General features: G+C 44.1%; 1 protein-coding gene across 4 annotated transcripts in view; it reads left to right on the forward strand.

The window, feature by feature from the left end:
• The window catches only part of SASH1 (SAM and SH3 domain containing 1), a 366,232-nt gene that overhangs the window by 338,139 nt on the left and 5,591 nt on the right, over positions 1-22,502 (forward strand). For all 4 annotated transcript variants that reach the window (XM_078001231.1, XM_028847194.2, XM_028847193.2 and 1 more), the window contains 9 exons: positions 1,761-1,835; positions 3,919-4,062; positions 7,972-8,107; positions 9,247-9,416; positions 10,220-10,429; positions 11,189-11,339; positions 16,768-16,881; positions 19,554-20,707; positions 22,116-22,247. In XM_078001231.1, the coding sequence (XP_077857357.1) occupies positions 1,761-1,835; positions 3,919-4,062; positions 7,972-8,107; positions 9,247-9,416; positions 10,220-10,429; positions 11,189-11,339; positions 16,768-16,881; positions 19,554-20,707; positions 22,116-22,247 (2,286 nt within the window). The remainder of the gene's footprint in view (positions 1-1,760; positions 1,836-3,918; positions 4,063-7,971; positions 8,108-9,246; positions 9,417-10,219; positions 10,430-11,188; positions 11,340-16,767; positions 16,882-19,553; positions 20,708-22,115; positions 22,248-22,502) is intronic.

A 22,502-nucleotide genomic window follows, 5' to 3' on the forward strand; every position in this document is an offset into this window, starting at 1 on the left:
GTCTATTAGAAAATAAATTGGTAGTAGATTATTTAAAACAGCAGCAGCAGCAGCACTGGTGAAGAAGAACAGCTCTGAGTCATCCTGATGTCGGTTGTCATGAAATGCTTTCCTTATCTTTTGGCCTTCCCCTGTACCCCAGTGGCCATCTCTCACTTTGTGGCCCATTCCTGGTATGCTCCGATTTTATAGTTGAACTCCCAGATTAGATTGTAAGGCCCAGAACAAAGCTCCACCTCTGCATTTGCATATTTATAATGTTAACTAAGCCTCAACTTCAATATAACAGCTGCCAGGATGACTACCGCATTCTCAGTACAGCCTTAATGAAAAGTAATGGAAGAAACCAGCATTTCGTAGAGTGTCTGCCTTGTGCCAGGCAGTGCGCTAGAAGGCTTCAAATGTGATATAAGTATTATTTTAATAATTAATCTAAAGCTCAGAGAGTGTAAGTACTTTACCTGAGATAACACAGCAAGTAAGTGGCAGAACCAGGATTTGCGTATAGATTTATGTGATTTCAAAAACCTGGGCATTTTCTTTCTAGGATGTTTCTACTTTATCAATTCAGTTAATTTTATATATATATATATATTTTTTTAAATAAATAAGCAATACTTATAGTATATTAGGTTGGTGCAGAAGTAATCAAAGTTTTTGCCATTGAAAATAATGGCAAAACCGCAATTATTTTTGCACCAACCTAATACATTGTACTTTTCTGTTCATTTCTTCCATTTAATAGCTGTTCATTAGACTTCTCTGAGAAGCTGGTAATACAAAATATTGAACCCTGAATCTACAATTAAACTTTCATTACTGATGTTTAAAAAAAATAATTAGTTGTAACATTAATGTGCGTTGCGGGGCGCAGGGTGGTCGCTCAGAGGCTTTTACTAGAAAAACAACAGTGAATTTGAACCAAGTTCTGCAAATACAAAAATCACTAAGATATAAGCAGTTCTGTGAAGTTTTGCAACCACCTAAAAGGATAATAAAGTTTTCATTCTTTATAACATCAGCATTTGTCCTATTGAAATTAAAGAGTGTGGTCAAAGACAGTCACCGATTCATCCGTTTTCTTTCTGGGCAAATGTGGCATCTTCATTCACTGAGAGAAAAGGGTCATCATTACTTAACTTGGTCAGTTAGATGGGAAAGTTACCAGCGTTTTTGGCTAGGATGGGGAAGCAGTGAGTGAGTAATTCTCTTGGCCTGATTGGACTACTATAAACATAACCTTTCCCCCTCCTCTTCTCAGCGATTTAAAACTAAACAAAATGAAAGTCTGTTTGAAAAGCTTGCTGTTGGTGTCAGAGCCATGGGATTTTAGACCTGGGTTTTCAGGATGCCTGAGCACATGGATCCTCTAACACATATCCCTTCATTCTCTCTACTGAATGTAGCTGATGTTAGGGGAAGTTCTGTGCTGGAGACAGGGAATCTCACAGCACTGGACTCATGGTTTTTTTGTTGTTGTTTTTTAGGCTTTTTTTAAGTGGTTGGTTTTTGCATGTTAAGAGGATTCTAGACATCTGGGGTGGGCAGAGTTCCAGTGGCCTGTGAAAGGGAAAAATGAGTGAAGTTTCCTTATGACATGACTCATGTGTTTTTTTCTCATCATTTCTCGTGTTCTACTTTCATCCTGTACACGTATTTGTGATTCAGAGATGTCCTGCAAATGGGGACTGTTGGGTTGGTGCACCACCGGCTGGCTTAAGCATAACTGGAGTTTTTCTGCCCTGCCCTCTTTTCCACAGAGAACCTGCAGTTTTGGAGGATTTGACTTGACAAATCGCTCTCTGCATGTTGGCAGTAATAATTCTGACCCAATGGTGAGTAGCATTGGAGGAAAGCAAAAGATATGGATTCAGGCGATGAGGCTGACAATAGTTGACCATTGAGCATCTTTGAGAACTGATAGTGGGTACTGTTTTCCTTGGTAATCCTCAGTCACGTTTAGAGAAAAGCTCTATTTCACTCACCTTACGGACTCCACCATTCCACATGGAATGAATAATGACCACTCTCACTGCCGTCTCCTTCCCTGAGTAGCACGGTTCCTTTAGTGCCTTTGCTTCCGGTTTTCTTCAAGTAACAAATCCAGATAAGTCTGGCCTCTGTGGTCTGAGTCATTTTGCACATGGCCTTTTCTTCTTGCTAGTTTCTAGCACGTAACTACGACACACACATAGTGCCATGAAGTGGAGCCCTGTGGGTATGTGCTGGCATTTTGGAACACCAGTCTTATTACAGGCCCAGTACCTGGCCCCGCATGGCCTATACTAAGCCTAGGGTTTTGTGGTCTGGGGTGTCCTGGAGTGAACTTAGTCTCCGTGGGACCAAAGCAGACCAGACCGCTCAGGGATCTGGTGTCAGGCCCAGGTGTCTGCCCCTCAGAGCTGCTTTGGGGTCATAGTCCAGGGACAGGCCACCACAGTGGCACACAAGTTTTGTTCCCTGAAGTTTGTTTTCTCAGACCCCAAGGGTGAAGGTGAGTCCTTTTTTTTTTTTTTTTTTTTTTTTTTTGAGACGGAGTCTCGCTTTGTACCCAGACTGGAGTGCAGTGGCACAATCTTGTCTTGTCGGCAATCTTGTCTCACTGCAACCTCCGTCCCAATGTAGCAGTTCTCCTGCCTCAGCCTCCCAAGTGGCTGGGATTACGGGCATATGCCACCATGCCCAGATAATTTCTGTATTTTTAGTAGAGGTGGGGTTTCTCCATGTTGGCCAGGCTGGTCTTGAACTCCTGACCTTGTGATCCACCCGTCTTGGCCTCCCAAAGTGCTGGGATTATAGGCGTGAGCCACCACGCCCAGCCTTTGGTGAGTCTTATATATAGTTTAGTTTGTCCTTTGCATTGTGTCATAAAACTATAAAATGAAGATTTCGTGTTTCATATTTGTTATGATCATGGGTCAGCTAAAATACCCACCTGGGATGTATATGAAATGTTTTGAAAATTTCCTGGAAGAGATTTAAACTATTTTATTTGGCTATCAAATTATATTGATTCTTAAGCCAATAGTTTTCTGCTGTCAATCTTTTTTAGAAATGAGAGAAAATATGATTTGTTTTCTTTCTCAGAGAAAAGTTTGTTTAAAAAAAAATGCAAACTAGAATGAGAGATGACCACAATCTAGTTTGTTAAGAGAGAAATGTACACACTGAGCGCTATAGTGATGGAAATCCAATCAGATGTTGCTCTTCTAACGAGTGAGCTTAACCATTTGTTCTAACCTCTTTCTCAGGGCAATTCAGTTGTATTATCCTCTCTTCTCCCTCATTGCTGGGATTACATGAACATAGTAAATCACTTTTTTTTTTTTTTGGAGATGGAGTCTTACTCTGTTGCCCAGGCTGGAGTGCAGTGACGCGATCTCGGCTCACTGCAAGCTCCGCCTCCCGGGTTCACGCCATTCTCCTGCTTCAGCCTCCCGAGTAGCTGGGACTACAGGCGCCCGCCACCACGCCCAGCTAATTTTTTGTATTTTTAATAGAGACGGGTTTCACCGTGTTAGTCAGGGTGGTCTCGATCTCCTCACCTCGTGATCTACCCGCCTCAGCCTCCCAAAGGTAAATCACTCTTTACTGATGAAATGCAGTCCCCTTGGGTGTTAAAAATAGCAGGAAAAATGTAACCTGATAAGGATGTACTAAAAGTAAGTAAAATAAAAACTGACTCACATCCCACTGTCAGCAAACAAACAAAAAACCCTATAGTCAATAAGCTTTCATTTTTAATCAAAGAGATAAATAACAGCACAGAGTTAACACAAGAAAAACTTAAAGATCCTGAGGAATGCCCATATTTCTGAGAGCTAGGACAGTAATGGTTTAAATAATAAAACCTGTCCTTCATCTTTTGCGATCAACAATACTTGCAACCAACAATACTTGCAACATTTTGTTTTACAGGGTAAAGAAGGAGACTTTGTGTACAAAGAAGTCATCAAATCACCTACTGCCTCTCGCATCTCTCTTGGGAAAAAGGTGAAATCAGTGAAAGAGACGATGAGAAAGAGAATGTCTAAAAAATACAGCAGCTCTGTGTCTGAGCAGGTATGTAGCTACCTGGTAGAATGTTCCCTTGGTTCTTCCTGACAAGAAAAGCTGAGGATGGCCCACCAGAGATTTTAAATGGTGCTAAATATACATATTCCTTGGCATTAACCTGCTCCAAGTCCGTGCTTTATTTACATAGAGAAATATTGTATTCAGCACACATTTATTAAGCACTTTGGGCTGTTCAGCACCGTGCTTGGTGCTGGGGAATACAAAATATAGGACTTGCCTTCTATGTACAGACAAGAGAAAAAGACATGTAAAGAAATGGTTACTCTTCAGTGCAATAGGCATTGTAAATTTGAATGCAAAGGAAGCATTTTATTTTCTAAACTATGCCTTGCTACAGAATGGATGTTACCGGAATCAAACCTAAAACTTTTTTTTTGAACAGCAGACTTGTCGATGATAGCATAAGTTGTTCTAGAAGCACATAGCCAGTCTGAGAAATAAACTCGGAGTTCTTCCTGGGTACCAGACTTTGGTAATAATGTTTCAGAGCGGGGTGTTTTCCCTCATTTGCCCTATCTGTAGCCATGAAGAAAGGTATCACACAATAGATTTTTCCCCCCTAGATCTATAATTTTGTTGCTAGAAAAATGACTGTTTCTGTCTTAATTGCATGGGTGGCGGGAGTAAAGACAGTTGGAGAGCTTGGCCTCAAGGTAATTATGACCATTCAATTTTCAAGACACTGTCCTCCGGCACCTGTACAGCATTCATTTTGTAGCCTGTTGAAGTACCTGTGTATGAGCTGGTTGTCTGCTTGAAATATGTAGGTAATGCAGTTTATCTGCCAAATAAAAACAGCAGTGAAAGCAGACATTTTTGCTCAGCTGCTGCTCTCTGGTGGGCACAGTGAGCTAAAACCAAGCATCGCCCCTATGCGAATGACAGCACCACCAGCCTGCCACCCGCCTCACTTGATTCAAACAATGCCTGCATGGCAGCTTCAGTTGATTACAGTGATTCTCATGGGGAAGGGGTGAGAGGGTATCATTTTGCTCCCCCATGCACCCCAGGGCAATGTCTTTCAATGGTCAGACTGGGTTGAGATGAAGTGGAGTAGATATTGCTGACATCTAGAGCAGCAGTGCCCAGTCATTTTGCACCAGGGACTGGTTTTGTGGAAGGCAGTTTTTCCACGGAGCTGGGGTGGGTGGTGGTTTCGGGATGATTCACGTGCATTACATTTATTGTTCACTTTATTTCTATTGTTATTACATTGTAATATATAATAAAGTAATTATACAACTTACCATAATGTAGAATCAGTGGGAGCCTGAGCTTGTTTTCCTGCAACTAGATGGTCCCATCTGGGGTGATGGGAGACAGTAACAGATCATCAGGCATTAGATTCTCATAAGGAGTCTGCAACTTAGATGCCTCATGTGCACAATTCACAACAGGATTCATGCTCCTATGAGAATCTAATGCCACTGCCGATCTGATAGGAGGTGGAGCTCAGACAGTAATGCGAGTAATGGAGAGTGGCTGTAAAAACAGACGAAGCTTGGCCTACTCACCCGCCACTCACCTCCTGCTGTGCGGCCCACTTCTTAACAGGCCACAGACGGGTTCTGGTCCATGGCCCGGGAGTTGCGGAATGCTGATCTAGAGGATAGAGGCCAGGGACACTGCCAAACATCTTAGCATGGACAGGACGGCCCCCACAGCAAAGAACTGTCCATCCAAAATGATCAGTGCTCAGGCTCAGAAACCGTGGCTTATTAGACCTGCAGGAGATGCTGGACTGCCTTCAGTGTGTCTTATCCACGATTGTTTTCTGTATTCTTTTCATTCTCTTGTCCCTATGGATGAGGGAGTGATAGTGGTTCTGTATTTCTTCCCAGCAATGAAGCAGTCAGCATGCTAGTGAAAGCATGATACTAATTTAAAGCATTTTATTAAGTTTGCTTTTCCCCCAAATTGAAACAGCCACCAAAACTCTTCAGCTTATGTTCAAAGAGGTTTTATGCTTTATGAATCATAAGCATAGAATTTTAATATCATTTTGACGTTTTTCAGTAATGTTACTACCATATAGCAATCTTACGTGCTTAGTTCTATTTTTTTAAGGCAGTCATTTCACATAAGTTAAGGAATAAAAGAAATAACTGATCATTATAAATTTCCTGTAAAGCAAAAATAATGGAAGGTTTTGTGTGGTTGGTTTTTTTGTTTTTGTTTCGAGACAGAGTCTCACTCTGTCACCCAGGCTGGAGTGCAATGGTGTGGTCTTGGCTCACTGCAACCTCCGCCTCCTGGGTTCAAGCAATTCTCCCACCTCAGCCTCCCGAGTAGCTGGGACTACAGGCATGTGCCATCATACCCAGCTAATTATTGTATTTTTAGTAGAGATGGGGTTTCACTACATTGGCCAGGCTGGTCTCGAACTCCTGACCTTGTGAACCACCCACCTTGGCCTCCCAAAGTGCTGGGATTACAGGCATGAGCCACCGCGCCCACCTTGTGTGTTTTTTTATAAAAACTTTTGAATAAATATACAAACCATTATGGCAGGGATATTTGTTTTCTCTGATACTGCTATATGCCCAGTACCTGGAATAGTGCCTGTTATTGTAGGTAATTAATAAACATGTGATGAATAAATTAATAATTTTAAAAAGCATTTGAAAATATATCAGAGATCCACATTTACTATTGCTGTTTTTCAAACTGCATGCTTTTTTCAGAAGCATTACAGAAGAATTTGATGGGAAAAAAATCACTTATTTTATGATGCAGAAAGGAGGAATGAGTGTTTTTTTGTTTTTTGTTTTTTTTTAAAGGAATTCATACTTTGGAGCTTCAGTGACTTCCTAATAATGTCAACTTTAGTTTTCTTTGTTGTTTTTGAGGTCGCTTGCTCACTTTCCTCACATTGAAAGCGCTAATGTGTGTTGGATCAGAGACTACTGTTGCTGATGTCCTCAGATGTTTATAGGGCCTGTGGAACTGTGTTAAGGCCCTTCTGATGATTCGGCAGCATGCAAATAGCAGGTTGCGTTTAGTTGGTTTTGTGTTCATGTGGCTGTGGCCATGTGTAATATGCCAGAGACTTTTCTATTTTGGCAAGTAAACAATTCTCACTGCAGACTTTCTGAAGTGTGACATCGTGTATTGATATAGCACCATGAATCAGATAAGCATGCTATGCTCAAATGTGCAAATGAGGAGCCGCTGAGAGGGTAATACTTAGCTACCCAAAATGCAGAAAGTACTGCTGAGTCACTCCCATCAGGATTCTGGTCTGAAAGAGACTCCCAGCTTTTTACTGACAGCACTTTAGAAAAGTGAAAGAAGCTAAGACTTTAGAGTGACATACGGAAATTTTATTGTAGACTGGAAAATAGTATGTTTGCTGTCTATTTGGGTTTTAATTTTGAATTTCTTTAGCCAATGCCAATAATTTGTATAAAGAGAAACATAAGAATCTTGCCAATTTTTCCCCCAAGGAGTATACTTTTTTAAAAGTGCAAATGTTTCCTATCCAAGTAGATTAAATATCCTCTGACTGCACTTCCAGGTATTCCATTAATCATGGATTGTACTTGATCTACATTTGAAGTCCAGCCTTGCTACTGGGCTTTTGTGTGTGCTGAGTCTCTAAGCCTTTAAGTATTTTGTCTGTGTGGTAGATAGATTTTTTTTTTTCTTGGAGATTTCAAGAATATCTACTTGAGAATGAGAAATAATATTTGAGTGGTTAATAAATAGTAACATTGTCCATAACTTTAAAGTAAGCAAGGATATAGGTTTAAAAGGAGGAGAATATTGGTTATAGAATCAAATATGAGTGTAGATTGATTTCATTGATTTCATTGAAGACCAAGTCACTGAGAATTACAAAACAACAGCTGTGCACTCTGATGAACTTCTTCATTTTGTTGAAACCCATGGCAGGATTCGGGCCTCGATGGAATGCCTGGCTCCACTCCGCCTTCACAGCCTGACCCTGAACACTTGGACAAGCCCAAGCTCAAGGCCGGGGGTTCCGTAGAAAGTCTTCGCAGTTCTCTGAGTGGGCAGAGCTCCATGAGTAAGTCTAGTTTGTCATTGTAGATTATTGTCTTTGGAGTTAATATGTGACATATACTGAGCACTAGGTTCAGGCAATTTTAAGGTGAATAAGACCAAGTCCTGCCCTTCAGGTGCTATTAGAGAACCGGACCTGCAAACTCTCTGGACTCAGAGTCGTGTCTGGTTATTAGTAGACATGCAGCAGCAGCAGCCCAAAAGAGGAGGTGATGCATTTTGATCAGAGACAACAGGGAAAGCATCTCAGAAGAAGGATCTAGAGAGCAGGGGGATAAGCCAGGGAGACGAGCACATGCAGGTGACCAGCGAAATAAAGGGTGTGGGGAAGGGAGGGAATTTTATATGTGACTGATACATTCGGGCCAATGGTAGTTGGAGTTGGCTGAATGGTAGGAAGGAAAAGATCAACTTTTTATTTTATTTTTATTTTTAATTTTATTTTTTGAGATGGAGTCTCACTGTCTCCCAGGCTGGAATGCAGTGTTGTGAGCTCAGCTCACTGCAACCTTCGCCTCCCTGGCTCAAGGGATCCTTCTCCTGCCTCAGCCTCCCGAGTAGCTGCACTACAGAGGCATGCCACCACACCTGGCTAATTTTGTTGCAGAGATGGGGTTTTGCCACGTAGCCCAGGCTGATGGAACTCCTGGACTCAAGCAGTCCGCCCACCTCAGCCTCCTAAAGTGCTGGGATTATAGGCATGAGCCACCGTGCCCCGAGATCAAATTTAAGCCTACCACTAAGTTCTTACCCTTTTGGGCACATGATATGACCACTCTGAATTTGTTTCCTCATCTGTAAAATGGTTCGAAAGAGTGTGCATTACCACTGAGAGGTCACAAATGTTCAGAGCAGAGTCTAGTGACTGGTCCTGCAGTGTCCTCCACACGGGAGCCTCGGTGCCACATGGATTCCCAGGTCTTGAGGGTAACTTGCTGTGAGTCCCCTGTCCAGTGAGGAACTGAGGGATACCACTCGGAGAATTCATAACTGGGCCCTGCCCTGGTCCTGACAGAGGGTTGTGGCTCAATGCTTCCTTTCTCTGGGCCTTCGTTTCCTAATCTGCCTTACCTTCAATACGTTTCTGCTTTGCTGGGTGGGAAATCTGTATCTACCCTTGTTCTTCCTCTGTTTCCTGTACAGGTGGTCAAACAGTGAGCACCACCGATTCCTCAGCCAGCAACCGGGAAAGCGTCAAGTCGGAAGATGGGGATGATGAAGAGCCGCCTTACCGAGGCCCGTTCTGCGGGCGTGCCAGGGTGCACACCGACTTCACCCCCAGTCCCTATGACACAGACTCACTCAAGCTCAAGGTATGTCTCTCCCTGGCCTCAGAGCAGCTAACTGGGCTCTTCCTTTTCTCTAGGAGGCTTTCTTTCCTCCTTACTGTTGAATGCTGGACTACTATGGTATAGACGGGACAGTATCTTGGCTACCTCGATCACTGGTCTCCTCTGTAGTGAAAAACAGAACAAGAACCAGCCAGCCCTCGCGGCCGAGGGAGGGTCTCGTGTTAATCCCTGGGTTATCATCACTTCACCCCTCTGACCTCAGCTTCCCTCTAGAATTCCTACTGCACACCCTCGCTCTCCCCACCAGCTCCTGCTCCACACACGTGGTTTCTATGTTTTCTCCATCTGAAGAAAGATTTCTGCCTTCTGTGTGCTCAGAGATACTTTTATGGGACAGATGGGGTTCCACCAAGTGTGTGCAGCCATGACAGGGCCAGAATTGACACTGGGTAGGACAGGTGGGAAGTGCCTTCTCCAAGAAGTGGGAGCCCTCTGAGGAGGGAAGACGTGCGGAGCGCCAGGTGGGCAGCCTGGCTGAGGGCACCAGAGGCACCCCAGGCACCCCTGGTTCTGCAGGGCAAGAGGGTGGAGGGGCTGTGACCAAGGGCCTGTGTGGAATTCTGTACAGTCAGAGACACCTGTCTGGCCTCTGCTGAGCTCACAGTCACATCCTGTGCGGCTCACTCAGAGGGGTGACTTGTGGGACCCCGATTCTGGCCTTTGTGGCATCTTCACTTCTGCATGACCTGTGTATCTGACAGACTTATGATCGGTACGTTCGTGGAATGTACCTAATGGACAGATCTTTGCTCCCTGGGCCACAGAAAGGAGACATCATTGATATCATCAGCAAGCCGCCCATGGGGACCTGGATGGGGCTGCTGAACAACAAAGTCGGCACATTCAAGTTCATCTACGTGGATGTGCTCAGCGAGGACGAGGAGAAGCCCAAGCGCCCCACCCGGAGGCGGCGGAAAGGAAGACCGCCCCAGCCCAAGTCTGTGGAGGATCTCCTGGATCGGATTAACCTAAAAGTCAGTCGCTTTGGATTCTCGTCACATGCTACTACCTCACTGCCTTTTTCTCTCCTACACTGAGCAAGGGAGGGCATTTTTAGGGTAGGGTTGGGGCTGATCTGTGTGGTCCAGTAAGGTCGGCTCGTTGCTGTGATCAGCATCCATTCCACAGAAAGAGTTACCAGTTTTCTAACACTGCCCTTGACCTCAGCTATGGGTGATAGCATAAGTCCCAGATCCAACCTTGCTGCTGGAAGAGCTATAGGCAGAAACTCCTGGCACCTTGATCACAGCTAGCTCCACAGGGGCCACGAGGAAACTCCATGCCCACCTCCCTCCCACCATCACTCCCAGCATCTACTAGTGTGAGTCTGCAATGAGAGATTACGTTTCCTCTTTGCAAAACTCTTGATCCTGAGGAATTAAATGCTGGATTTTAATAACTCTGTAAATGGAGGAGGCGTCTCCTCTGTTGTGGGCTCTGTGGAGGTAAAGGAATTAGCTCTTATCAAGAGTACAATTATAGTGCAAGCCTGCGGAATCCATCACAGCCTGCAATGTACATCTTCCTAATCCATGATTAATAAAACACCCTGCTTGCCTACTAAGCCAGAGGACTGGGATGTTCAGGATCCATTGCAAATGATACTTTCTCATCTTTTGATTAGCATGAAGATGACTATGAGAACAGTGTGGGGGTTGCAGGCTAGTTGTTGGCGGTGTTATCACGTGGCTGGGCTGGCTGACTCCCTTCTGTCTTCCTTCTCCCTCTCACAGGAGCACATGCCCACTTTCCTGTTCAATGGATATGAAGATTTGGACACCTTTAAGCTGCTGGAGGAGGAAGACTTGGATGAGTTAAATATCAGGGACCCGGAACACAGAGCTGTTCTCTTGACAGCGGTGGAGCTGTTACAAGAGTATGACAGTAAGTCCCTGAACACACAGAGGTGTTCCCTGTGAGGTCCGCCACAGCAGGCCCCACGTATGCCGCCAGTATGTGCTTAGGTCCCTGGAGTCGCTTATTCTGTCCTCTTATTTCACAAGCCAAGGTCAAATTGCACAAAGACGTAAATTCCCAGGGCAGACATGGGAACAAAAGAAAACCTCCTGTGCCGCCGCTGCCTTTCCAGGCATGTTTCTAGGTGATAGTTGAAGAGGATTCTGTACCAAGCGTCTGCAAGAATGGAATTACAGTTTGGGTAGACTCCACTTGCAGTACTATTGAGATGTGCAGCCTCCAGCAGGCCATTGGGACAGCTGAGCACAAAAGCGACTGACCAGCTGGGAGGTTTTCGCCCAGCTAAGGATTGACTGCTTCTCAGAGCACACGAGGAGTTGTGTTCTTATTGAATAGACTGGTTTGTGAATAAATGAAATTCATCAGCTTTCGTTAAAGGAGGAGATGTCTCTCCCCAGTGAATATGTAGAGCAGAGAATTCCGTATCGATTGGCTTGCAAATTCCTAACCTAAATGACAGCTTATTTTTACAGCCTGTGAGCAGAATCGTCGGTGAGCTCACAGCTTTTACGAAGTCTATTTGAATATACCATATCCTTTGCTCCATTAACTCAGTCTTATCTTGCTCTGTATTCTTCAATCTGCCATCAGAAATATTCCTGAAATCGTTCATCTTAAAGGAGTATCCTTTCTAGTTACTGAATTCAAATGCGTTTTCCTTCAAGGACTCTGCTTCAGGGATATCAGTAGCTAATAGCATTTCTGTTGCTGAAAGACACACCAAAACCATGGTTAATGGTGGAAAAAAGAATTTTACATTACTGAAATGTATCAGGCCTGAGAAATACAGAAGCAAGTGTCATTAGGTGAAATTCACTTCTGCTAAATAGGCAGTCCCTCTAAATGAACTGGTAAGCTAGAGAAACACACACCATCAGATAGATGTCTGAGCCTAAGATAAACAGGCTGCCTTCAGGGATAGATTTGGAGACAATTGTGATTCATAGTTAATATCACTTTATAAAGGGCAGTGTTAACATTTTTTTAAGTATTTGATTCCCAAGAGACACGTTGGGTCTGTGGCCAGGTTGTGTGTAAAGAGCCTGCACAGTAACTGGTGTAGCCTACCAGCTCAATTAGTATGAATCAATATTAAATCATCTGTTGTCCTGAATCACATCTGCCGAGTAACATAGCCCACTTGCTTTTCCTCAGTCACCAAGAACAGCTGGGTTTTTGTTGTTGTTGTTGTTTTATTTTGGTTTGTTTTGTTTTTGAGACAGAATTTTGCTCTCGTTGCCCAGGCTGGAGTGCAGTGGCGCAATCTTGGTTCACTGCAACCTCCATCTCCCGGGTTCAAGCCGTTCTCCTGCCTCAGCCTCGCGAGCAGCTAGAATTGCAAGCATGCACCACCACACCCGGCTAATTTGTGTATTTTTAGTAGAGATGGAGTTTCACCATGTTGGCCAGGCTGGCCTCAAATTCCTGACCTCAGGTGATCTGCCCACCTCGGCCTCCCAAAGTGCTGGGATTACAGGCGTGAGCCTCCACATGCAACCAACAACTGGTTTATACGTACTCTCCATTACATTTCCTTTATCTTCCACAGCTTTGGAGGAGAAAAGCTAACTCCTGAGTGTAAGGCAGGAATCTGTGCTTAGATTCTTCCATGCCATGTTGGCTCAGACCTGTCGTTCCTCCTGGGATCACATCCTGAGATTTTTGTACCAGGGAGCATTTTGTAGGAGGGTATGGCTATCCATCAGGTTGCTAACCTGGAAGGTGAAGAAGACCTCTTTGCCTCTTCAAACATTCCATTATGGATCTATTCTGCTCTGTTGTTTAGAACTTCCCTGGTATATAAAGTTGTGCTTCCTTTTATTGGTTCCAAAACAAAGGCTTCAAGGTTCCAGAGGTACCCATCAGTGCCAAGAGTCAGGGTCCAGACTTTTCCTAGCATTATAGGATTTTACATCCAACACAGTTAAAGTCATCATGGCTAAGAAGTAGTGCCTCTAACTGATAACTTAGAGAAACATGGTAGGTTTCTGTCAAACCAAACTTCTGTACACTAGAGAGATGCAGAGGTCTATTGAGATCTTTGAAGATATGGAGGGATCTTGAAAGGTTTCTAGCTTAGCCATCACTGAGAGCAAAAAGTACATTTCCAGCACTACTTGGAAGTCACACCTGTCCAGCCTCCCTCAAAGCGTGGGAAAAATGCCAGCCTTCATATGGGAACCCCATTGGGAAAAGACTCCGATTGTCAGATGGCTGCTCCTTACACCAAGCCCAGACCCACCATCTTCGGTCTGGCAAATGAAAGTGTCTTACAAATTGCTAAAAGAATTTTTACTTGTTGTAAAGTACATTATAATCTAAAGTTTACTGTCTTAGCCGTTTCTAAGTATAAATGATAACTTGTATAAGAATTCTAATTTAGGAATTATTTCAAACATGCAGAAAAGTACAGGGAAAAAGAAAACAAACGTACACATGTACATGCTGAAGTTAATGTTTTGCCATATTTTCTTCATTTCTTACATTTTAAGAAATATGGCGTAAGCCCATGGAAAGTCCTGCTTTCAGAGACTCCCATTCCCTTCTCTTCTTTCCCAAGGTAACTGCTCCCCAGGCAATGGTATGTGCCCTTGGGTACCACTGCCTTTTGATGTTGGAATATTCATAGGTGTCTCAGCATATTCTCTCCCTGTGTGTGTGGGGTGGGGAGGGGGGCAGGGTTGGTGAGGCTGGAGGCAGAGAGAGCTTAGCCCAAGCAGAGCCCCTTCAGGTCAAAGTTCAGGTCATGCTCAAATGGGGTTTCAGCCTCACAACCTCGCACTTTGCTGTGATTTGACTATGAGAATTTTCAGGGTTCTAGCTCATCTTCTTTCTTATCTTTTGTACCTAGTATCTTTTGTACCAATGCTAAGAAGTGTGGGAAAAGGTCATGGTCCTGATTCTGCACTACAGAGGAGAGGCACCTCACCTCTTTTTCTCTTCTCCCTAATAAAGACAGTGATTCTAGCCCCCTTCCTTATGCCTCATGGGTCTATAAATAGAACTGTGGTTTTCAGGTGACAGATGGATCCCCTCCCTCTCCAAAATAATTTCAGGTATCCTGCTGTGTCTGGTGAGGCTGGGGTCCCCAGATATGCAGGCACAGCACACATTTCCATGCTGCAGCAGGAGCAGGTCTCCTGTGTTCCTCCCACCGGCCAGCACTCTGGAGTCTGTTTTGGCCGCTGTGGTGCACTGAACCGTGTCACCAGGGACAGAGTACACTGACTCCTCTCCCTGGGTTGTAATGGATAGCGCAAAGCCCTCATTTTATAAGCATCATTTTTCTAAATAACATGCTAGGCTAGAACAAAGGCCACTGCAAAGCCACAGGCTCTTCCACACAGTGAGGACATCGCTCTAGAATGTTCCACTTTTAGGCGGTCGGGGGGACAGTATTTGCTCTTGTGCTTCCAATTAGTTAATTTTTCATTCGTCATTTTAAAAGTAGCACTCTTAATTTGGGATTCTAATTGAGGGACTTACACTGCCACGATCTCTGCTGTGGTTGGGGCTGTAAAATGCTTTCCCTGTGAGAAATGCAAGCAGGAAGTGGTGAATGGACAGCTGGAGAGCTGCCAGAGCCTTCCGCCTCCCCACATTTTTATTTTGATGACCTGAGAAAAGGCATCACATTTCTGGTTTATTGATTTCTTTTTTTCTTTGTGTATGTGGTTGGAGTGGGGGAGTTGGTGGGGGATGAAAAGAAAGGAAAATAAAGCGATTCATCACTGCAACTAGCTATTTTATGTAGAAAATGTTTTCTTGGTTTCTGTTTTATGTGACCAAGCACTTTGCATAATAATGCAAAGATGATCTGCGTGTAACCTCAGTGTCCCATGTAAGGCTCCACGTGCCCTTTCTACAACATGCCGGCTGATACTTCTGGGTTGTTGAAGACCCTCACAGCTTTCCACGTGATTTCCTTGGGGCAGATTCACTCAACAGAAGTGTCTGATGCTGCTCTTGATTTTTTCCTCTCCTCCAGCTTTCTTGAGGCTCAATTGACAAATAGTGATGCTTCTCTTTAAAAGCCTTCCTTAGAATGAGGTCTTCCTTTTTTTTTTTCCTTTATTTTATTATTATTTTTATTTATTTCAATAGCTTTGGGGGTATAAGTGGTTTTGGGTTACATGGATGAATTATATAGTGGTAAATTCTGAGATTTTACTGTACCCATCACCTGAGTAGTATACATTGTACCTAATATGTAGTTTTTTATTCCTAGACTCCCCCTACCCTTCCCCTTCTGACTCTCTAAAGTCCATTGTATCGCTTTATATGCTTTTGTGTGCTTATAGCTTAGCTGCTACTTACAAGTGAGACCATGTGGATTTTGGCTTTCTACTCCTGTGTTACTTCACTTAGAATAATGGCCTCCAGGTCCATCCAAATTGCTGCAAGGACATTATTTCATTCCTCTTCATGGCCAAGTAGTATTCCATGGTGTATATAGAGGCACTGCATTTTCTTTATCCACTCGGAATGAGGACGTTCAGCTTTCGGTCATCCATTTATCTATACCAGCAACCATGTATCTGTTACTCAGCTTCCAAGTTCGAGGGTTTCCTAAGCTTTCCCCAGCTTTTACTTATATGCAGGAGACAGAAGTGTGCTGGCACAAGACAAAGGGAGAAGCAGAAAAGAAAGAGCAACCACTAACTTATCCCAAACAACAAAAATAAAAGAAGATTTGCCACTGGCCTCTCCTCAGTTTTGGGGTTTGTGCCTCGTCTTGCCAGCCTTACTCTTGCTGAGCTAATAGAAGAGCCCTCAGCGCATGTCCCTGAGGGCTAAGAATGCTCCTAAATGCTAATAAAATTTATTTCATTTGACACTTTAATATTAGCTCCCAAATTTGGAAAGTTGGCAACACAACTATCTTCCAGCACAAGTTTTATACATCTCCAAAAAACGTATGACCCAATCTCACCTTGTGCATGGGGCGTTTATTCTCTGTTTGCTTCTCCTCGATGGTGCCATCACTCAGAAGGGACTGGGAGCCCCACTGCCGAAACAGCACTCTGCCTTTCTCCTTTCCTCATAGCCCCAAGGCCGGAGTTGGCGTAACTTAAAAGCTTCTGTTTGTGTAACTTAAAAGGTGTCAACATATTCCAACTGTGTGCTCTCTCCAAACTTATCTTTGTGCAATGAATACTTTATTGGAAGAAAAGTTGTGATCCCACTAGTTCATTTTGATCTCATCTATTTTAAGATAAATTGTTCTCTTCCAAAAGCTCAGGGCAGTATCTGAGGATAAAGTCGAGATCTGTTGACTCTGAAATCTCTGCTTTTCACTCCCCTTGTTGATTTCGTGCTGTGTTCTCTCCTCTAGGTAACAGCGACCAGTCAGGATCCCAGGAGAAGCTGCTCGTTGACAGCCAGGGCCTGAGTGGATGCTCACCCCGAGACTCAGGATGCTACGAAAGCAGTGAGAACCTGGAAAACGGTAGTGTCAGCATGAGTTGCTGGGAACCTGCTTTGACAATTACTGATTTCAAAGCACGATTTTCTGCAAAAGGACGATTCTATTCCTATCATGCACTCAGCAATCATCTTTTCCTTTCTGACCTCTATACCATTCTAGTCCAAGTTAGCCTCCCTATCTGTTCTCCTGGCTGCTGGGTGAGGTTAATAAATTCCGTGTAAAATACCTGCAGCCGTAAAACCTAAATTGTGTGTCTCCTATGCCCTTTTCTTTACGCAATAAACACCAACATTGGAGTGTTGGGAGCTATTAGGTCCATGAGGAAAACAGTGTGCCAGGTAGACCATCCATCAGAAGAGGAGTTTTAAGTGGTATGGGGTCAGGTGGGCAAAACATTACTATGGATGGCTCTGTGGTTTCCTGTTGTGACCCCAGAATTCCCATTGTAGCAAGATGAGAAACAGTGGTAAGAGGCTCACGCTGCCACCGTCACCTAAATCACTGTCAAACTCTTGAAGGCCGTCACAAAAAATGCCTGGGTTTGATAGTTTTTAGCAGCCATTGGAATCCTATGTAGTAGCCCATGTGTTACGATGTTTGCTGAGCACCTCCTAAAGCAAACTTTTTAAAACTCCCAGGCTGTACTTTATTAGTGGGTTGTGAAAGCAGTTTAGTGGGTCATGGACAGCAGTTTTGTAAGACAAAATAGAATACAAAATATCAGAGAGCATCCTCTAAGATAAAGGGTTAGTATTGTTAGCACTGTCACTTGTAATCCTTGTTTCAGTTATGTCTGTGTGTGTGTTTGCGCTTGTGTGCGTGCATGTGTGTCTCTGTATACTACATGTTGAATGTAAAATGTATTTCTTACTGGGAATCATGGGAAAAAATAGTTTGAGAGCCATTGTGGGCACCAGAACTAGGGCTAAGGAAAGGAAAGTGGGTGTCTAGGATGCAAACCCTAAGCGTGCTCACTCTCGGGTATCAGCCCTGCACTCATGTGGCTCTGGGTGGTCACCTCCTTAGAGTGTGTCCTCCGGGCACCTTGTTTGCCTCACTCTAATTCCAATTCTAAGAAGCATCTTGGGGCCCTCAGAATTTGAGCCATGACGCCCTCCTATTCTATCAACTTGGGAAGATAGTAGTTCTCCCCAGACTATATATAATATTCAGGTAGCCTGAATATATCAAGACAGGATACAAAACCCACCTAGTATCCCAGTACATCCTCAGTTTCAGTAAATGTCAGAATCCTTGTGTAGCTCATGTAAGTTCTGAAGAATTTTTTTTTCTCTTAATAACCTTTTCATATCCAAAACTTTCCAGGAAATTAATTTCCCCAACTGTTGGTGATTGGTAAGGATCTCACAGATATCACTGGCAGAATATTTCATGCCCAAATGAATTCATGTGTACCTGCTGAAGAACTAGATGGCTAGCAAACCATACTGTGAACATAAAGTAAATTCAGAGATCTTTCTAATATAATGCGGAATGCAAAAATGGAACTTATATATATAGTTTTATATTGGGAGTTAAGGGAAAAGAAAGTCATATTCCTAAAATTTATGCTAAAGAGGTTCTAATAATTTTCTATTTCAACCTACTTTTAAAATTTGATGCGATTTTTTTTTTTCTGAAGAGGTGTTTCTTCATTTATCTGTGATGATTTTTCTAATAATGAAAAGTAGGACCGGGGTCAATATCTTCAGTAGTAGCACTAGGCTGATGATCTTTATGTAACAACAATAATATCCTACAGATGCGTAGCATTTTGGTGTTTATCATTGTGGAACATACAGGTGGACAGGGTCAAAGCACACAACAAACATGTTATTAACCAAAAATGTAACAAGGGACAGTTAATCTCTGTGTGTGTGTGTGTGTGTGCGCGCGCGCGCGCGCGCACGTGCATGTAAGTACTGATGAGAACAAAGCATTCAGCACGCTGCGTGGCCCATGAATAGGCAAAGTGTATCCAACAGCAGAAGTTGAATATCAATTACCAGTCGTCAGATAAGTAGATTATGTCTGGTTGATAGTTCAGTTATCAGTCTGACCGTTGTAACCAGGACTGTTGCTTTGCTGGGACCTAAACCTTTGTCAGTATTTTGTAGATTTTCTTTGGCAAAGTGCTCACATAAGTCTACCTGTCTGTGCCCAGGTTGGTTGACTGTTTCTAGGATACGTTTATTAGAAGGAGGGGCCTCAAGGAAGGTGGGATTTGAGCATTCACTGATCACTCTGTAGGGGATACCATTTCTAGAACCTATTCTGAAATTCAGTCCAGCTCTCCTTTTCCATCATGACCTTGAGAAATTGTGCTCGCCCAACAAATGCCATCAACATGCGGTATGATGATCATCCTCTTTCCACATCAATTGTAGCTGGGCACAGACTTAAGCCAAGATTTATTTTACTGCTTGACACAGCATATTTCTTTCCCATGTAACCCAATTAATTTCAGTCTTCCTGATTTCTTTAATAAGACTAAGAATTCTTTCTAAAAATAAAAATGGAACCATAATAACCCTCTATCACCCAATGTCATAAAGGGTGATTTTGTGTCTTTAGTGTAATTGAACAATAGGATGTGGGAGTTGGAGATTTCAATTATGTTAGCACACCTTTATGCATCTGTTTGATTGATTTGCTTTTAAAATGTGATTGTAAAATGTTCCCTTGTCTCACAGGCAAGACTCGGAAAGCTAGCCTCCTATCTGCCAAGTCATCCGCCGAGCCCAACTTGAAGTCTTTTAGCAGAAACCAGTTGGGCAATTACCCAACATTGCCTTTAACGAAATCAGGGGATGCACTGAAGCAGGGACAGGAGGAGGGCAGGCTGGGTGGTGGCCTCGCCCCAGACATGTCCAAGAGCTGTGACCCACCTGGTGTGACTGGTTTGAATAAAAACCGAAGAAGCCTCCCAGTTTCCATCTGCCGGAGCTGTGAGACCCTCGAGGGCCCCCAGACTGTGGACACTTGGCCTCGATCCCATTCCCTGGATGACCTTCAAGCAGAGTCTGGTGCTGAGCAAGACGTGCCTACCGAGGTGACAGAACCGCCCCCTCAGATTGTACCCAAAGTGCCACAGAAGATGACTGCCTCTTCGACGAAGGCCCAGCCCCTGGAGCGAGACTCTGCTGTCGACAATGCGTTGCTACTGACCCAAAGCAAGAGATTTTCTGAACCTCAGAAATTGACAACTAAGAAACTGGAGGGCTCAATCGCAGCCTCTGGTCGCAGCCTGTCACCCCCTCAGTGTTTGCCCAGAAACTATGATGCTCAGCCTCCTGGAGCTAAACACGGTTTAGCAAGGACACCTCTGGAGGGCCACAGAATAGGACACGAGTTTGAAGGAACACACCATCCCCTGGGCACCAAAGAAGGGGTAGATGCTGAGCAGAGGGTCCCTGAGGCAAGAACGCAGCCCAAAATTCCATCACAGCCTCCACCTGTTCCTGCCAAAAAGAGCAGAGAACGCCTTGCTAATGGACTCTACCCTGTTCCCATGGGCCCCGGTGGGACCCTCCCCAGTCCCGATGCGCCTTGCCTGCCAGTGAAAAGGGGCAGCCCCACCAGCCCCACCAGCCCTAGCGACTGTCCCCCAGCACTGGCTCCCAGGCCTCTCTCAGGGCAGGCGCCTGGCAGCCCACCAAGCACAAGGCCGCCCCCCTGGCTCTCAGAGCTCCCCGAGAACACAAGCCTCCAGGAGCACGGTGTGAAGCTGGGCCCGGCTTTGACCAGGAAGGTCTCTTGTGCCCGGGGAGTGGATCTGGAAATGCTTACTGAAAACAAGCTGCATGCCGAAGGCATCGATCTCACGGAGGAGCCGTATTCTGATAAGGTATCAAAGGTCCTGGGCCCACCACATTCACAGGCCTTTGTAGAAGGCAGGCAGCCAGGTGAGATGAACCCACATCTGAAGCCAGCCCAGTAGCCAGCCCAGTAGCATGGGCCGCTCTGAGAGAGTGGAATGAATGATCCACAGCCAGCAGCTTCTGACGAACAGGGAGCGCAGGCTCCAAATTAAATGAAAATACAGCCTCTCTGGAGTCTTCTTTGTTTCGCTCTTGCTTGTTTCCTTTTAGTTTCTGGCAGCTCTACTTCGCAGGGAGAATCATTAGTACCCAGACTGGCTTCCGAGAAGGATGGTTTAGTGGACAGCAGACACCTGAATCCACGTGTCCACACCGTACTTGACATGCATGTGTTCAGATATTGACACCTTCCCATTTCATCTCTCTGTAGGTAAACCAAGGTTAAAAATAACCTGCATGAAGACCTCTTAGAGGGATTACTAGAAGCAAATAAATGTGGACATACTTTGAAAATTATAGAACCCTATTCAGATGTGATCATTGTATTATAGTTATCTGTATGGGTAGTGGGAAAAAGATAATATAAAATCCCTCATTGTACCAAAATCATTTAGCTCTATAATGAAAAATTATTTCTCATTTAAAAAAAATGAGATCTACCAATACCAAGTGACTCCAAAGACAAAGCGATGCTAAGAGACACAGCTGTACTTTACTCCTGGAAATACAGGTCCTATTAGGATGCATTCCTGAGAGTCCTTTATTATAAAATTCTCATGACAATGAATGCCTTAGAATAAGATCCTCGTTCACCTCCCTGACCCTCCTTGATATTTCGTGAGTAAATGTCTTTAAATAAAAAGTAGTGAGAATGACCATACAGTAAATGCTGGCCTAGCAAGCTGGTGGTATAACTTGTAGCAGATGAAGCGCAAACAGTTGAATATCTGTAAAGTAGAAGTTAGCCCTTCCCTCCTGCAGTTTAGAAGACTCTCTTCAATAACATTAGAGGAATTGTATTTTGCAAAATGATCCGATTGAGGTGAAGGCATTGGCCTGAAAAGTGTAGAGTAACTGGGTGCTGCCTTAACTGTGCTTCAGAACACTTTCCTAGAGCTCATCAGTACTGTAAGATAAAGATGTAAAAGTATTCTCTCTAAAGCATCTATCCTGGCCAATAAAGAAAATATATTCATTTCAAATTAAAACTTTCGGGTTGGGCGCGGTGGCTTACGCCTGTAATCCCAACACTTTGGGAGGCCAAGGCGAGAAGACCGTTTGAGCCCAGGAGTTTGAGGCTGCAGTGAGCCATGATCACACCACTGCACTCCAGTCTAAGCGACAGTGAGACCCTACGTTATATGTGGTGTATCTTAGGGAAAGAAAAACAAAATCCTTATACCCTTGATGCCACATTCCTGTTCTCCCTGGCAGCATGGCCGCTGTGGGATTCCTGAAGCCCTGGTGCAGAGATACGCAGAGGACTTGGATCAGCCTGAGAGGGACGTCGCCATCAACATGGACCAGATCCGGGTGAAGCAGCTTCGGAAGCAGCACCGCATGGCGGTGAGCAGCCCACGGTTCTCCAGCTTCCTGAGGCACATTTAGTGATCACGCTTAGTGATGAGCATACTCACAACTGCCAAGTAGACAAGGGCTTGCGTAGCTATGGAAAGGAGACAGCTGGGGAGAAAGTAATACATGGTCAGCCTAGAAATGTTTAAAAATACACTTTCAGAAAGAAAAAAAAATGAAAATTATCTGTAATCCCAACACTGAAAAACTTTTTAAAGATCCGTCTAGTGCTAGGCATGATGGTGC

Source organism: Macaca mulatta, chromosome 4 (assembly GCF_049350105.2).
Source record: "Macaca mulatta isolate MMU2019108-1 chromosome 4, T2T-MMU8v2.0, whole genome shotgun sequence".
Taxonomy (NCBI): Eukaryota; Metazoa; Chordata; class Mammalia; order Primates; family Cercopithecidae; genus Macaca; species Macaca mulatta.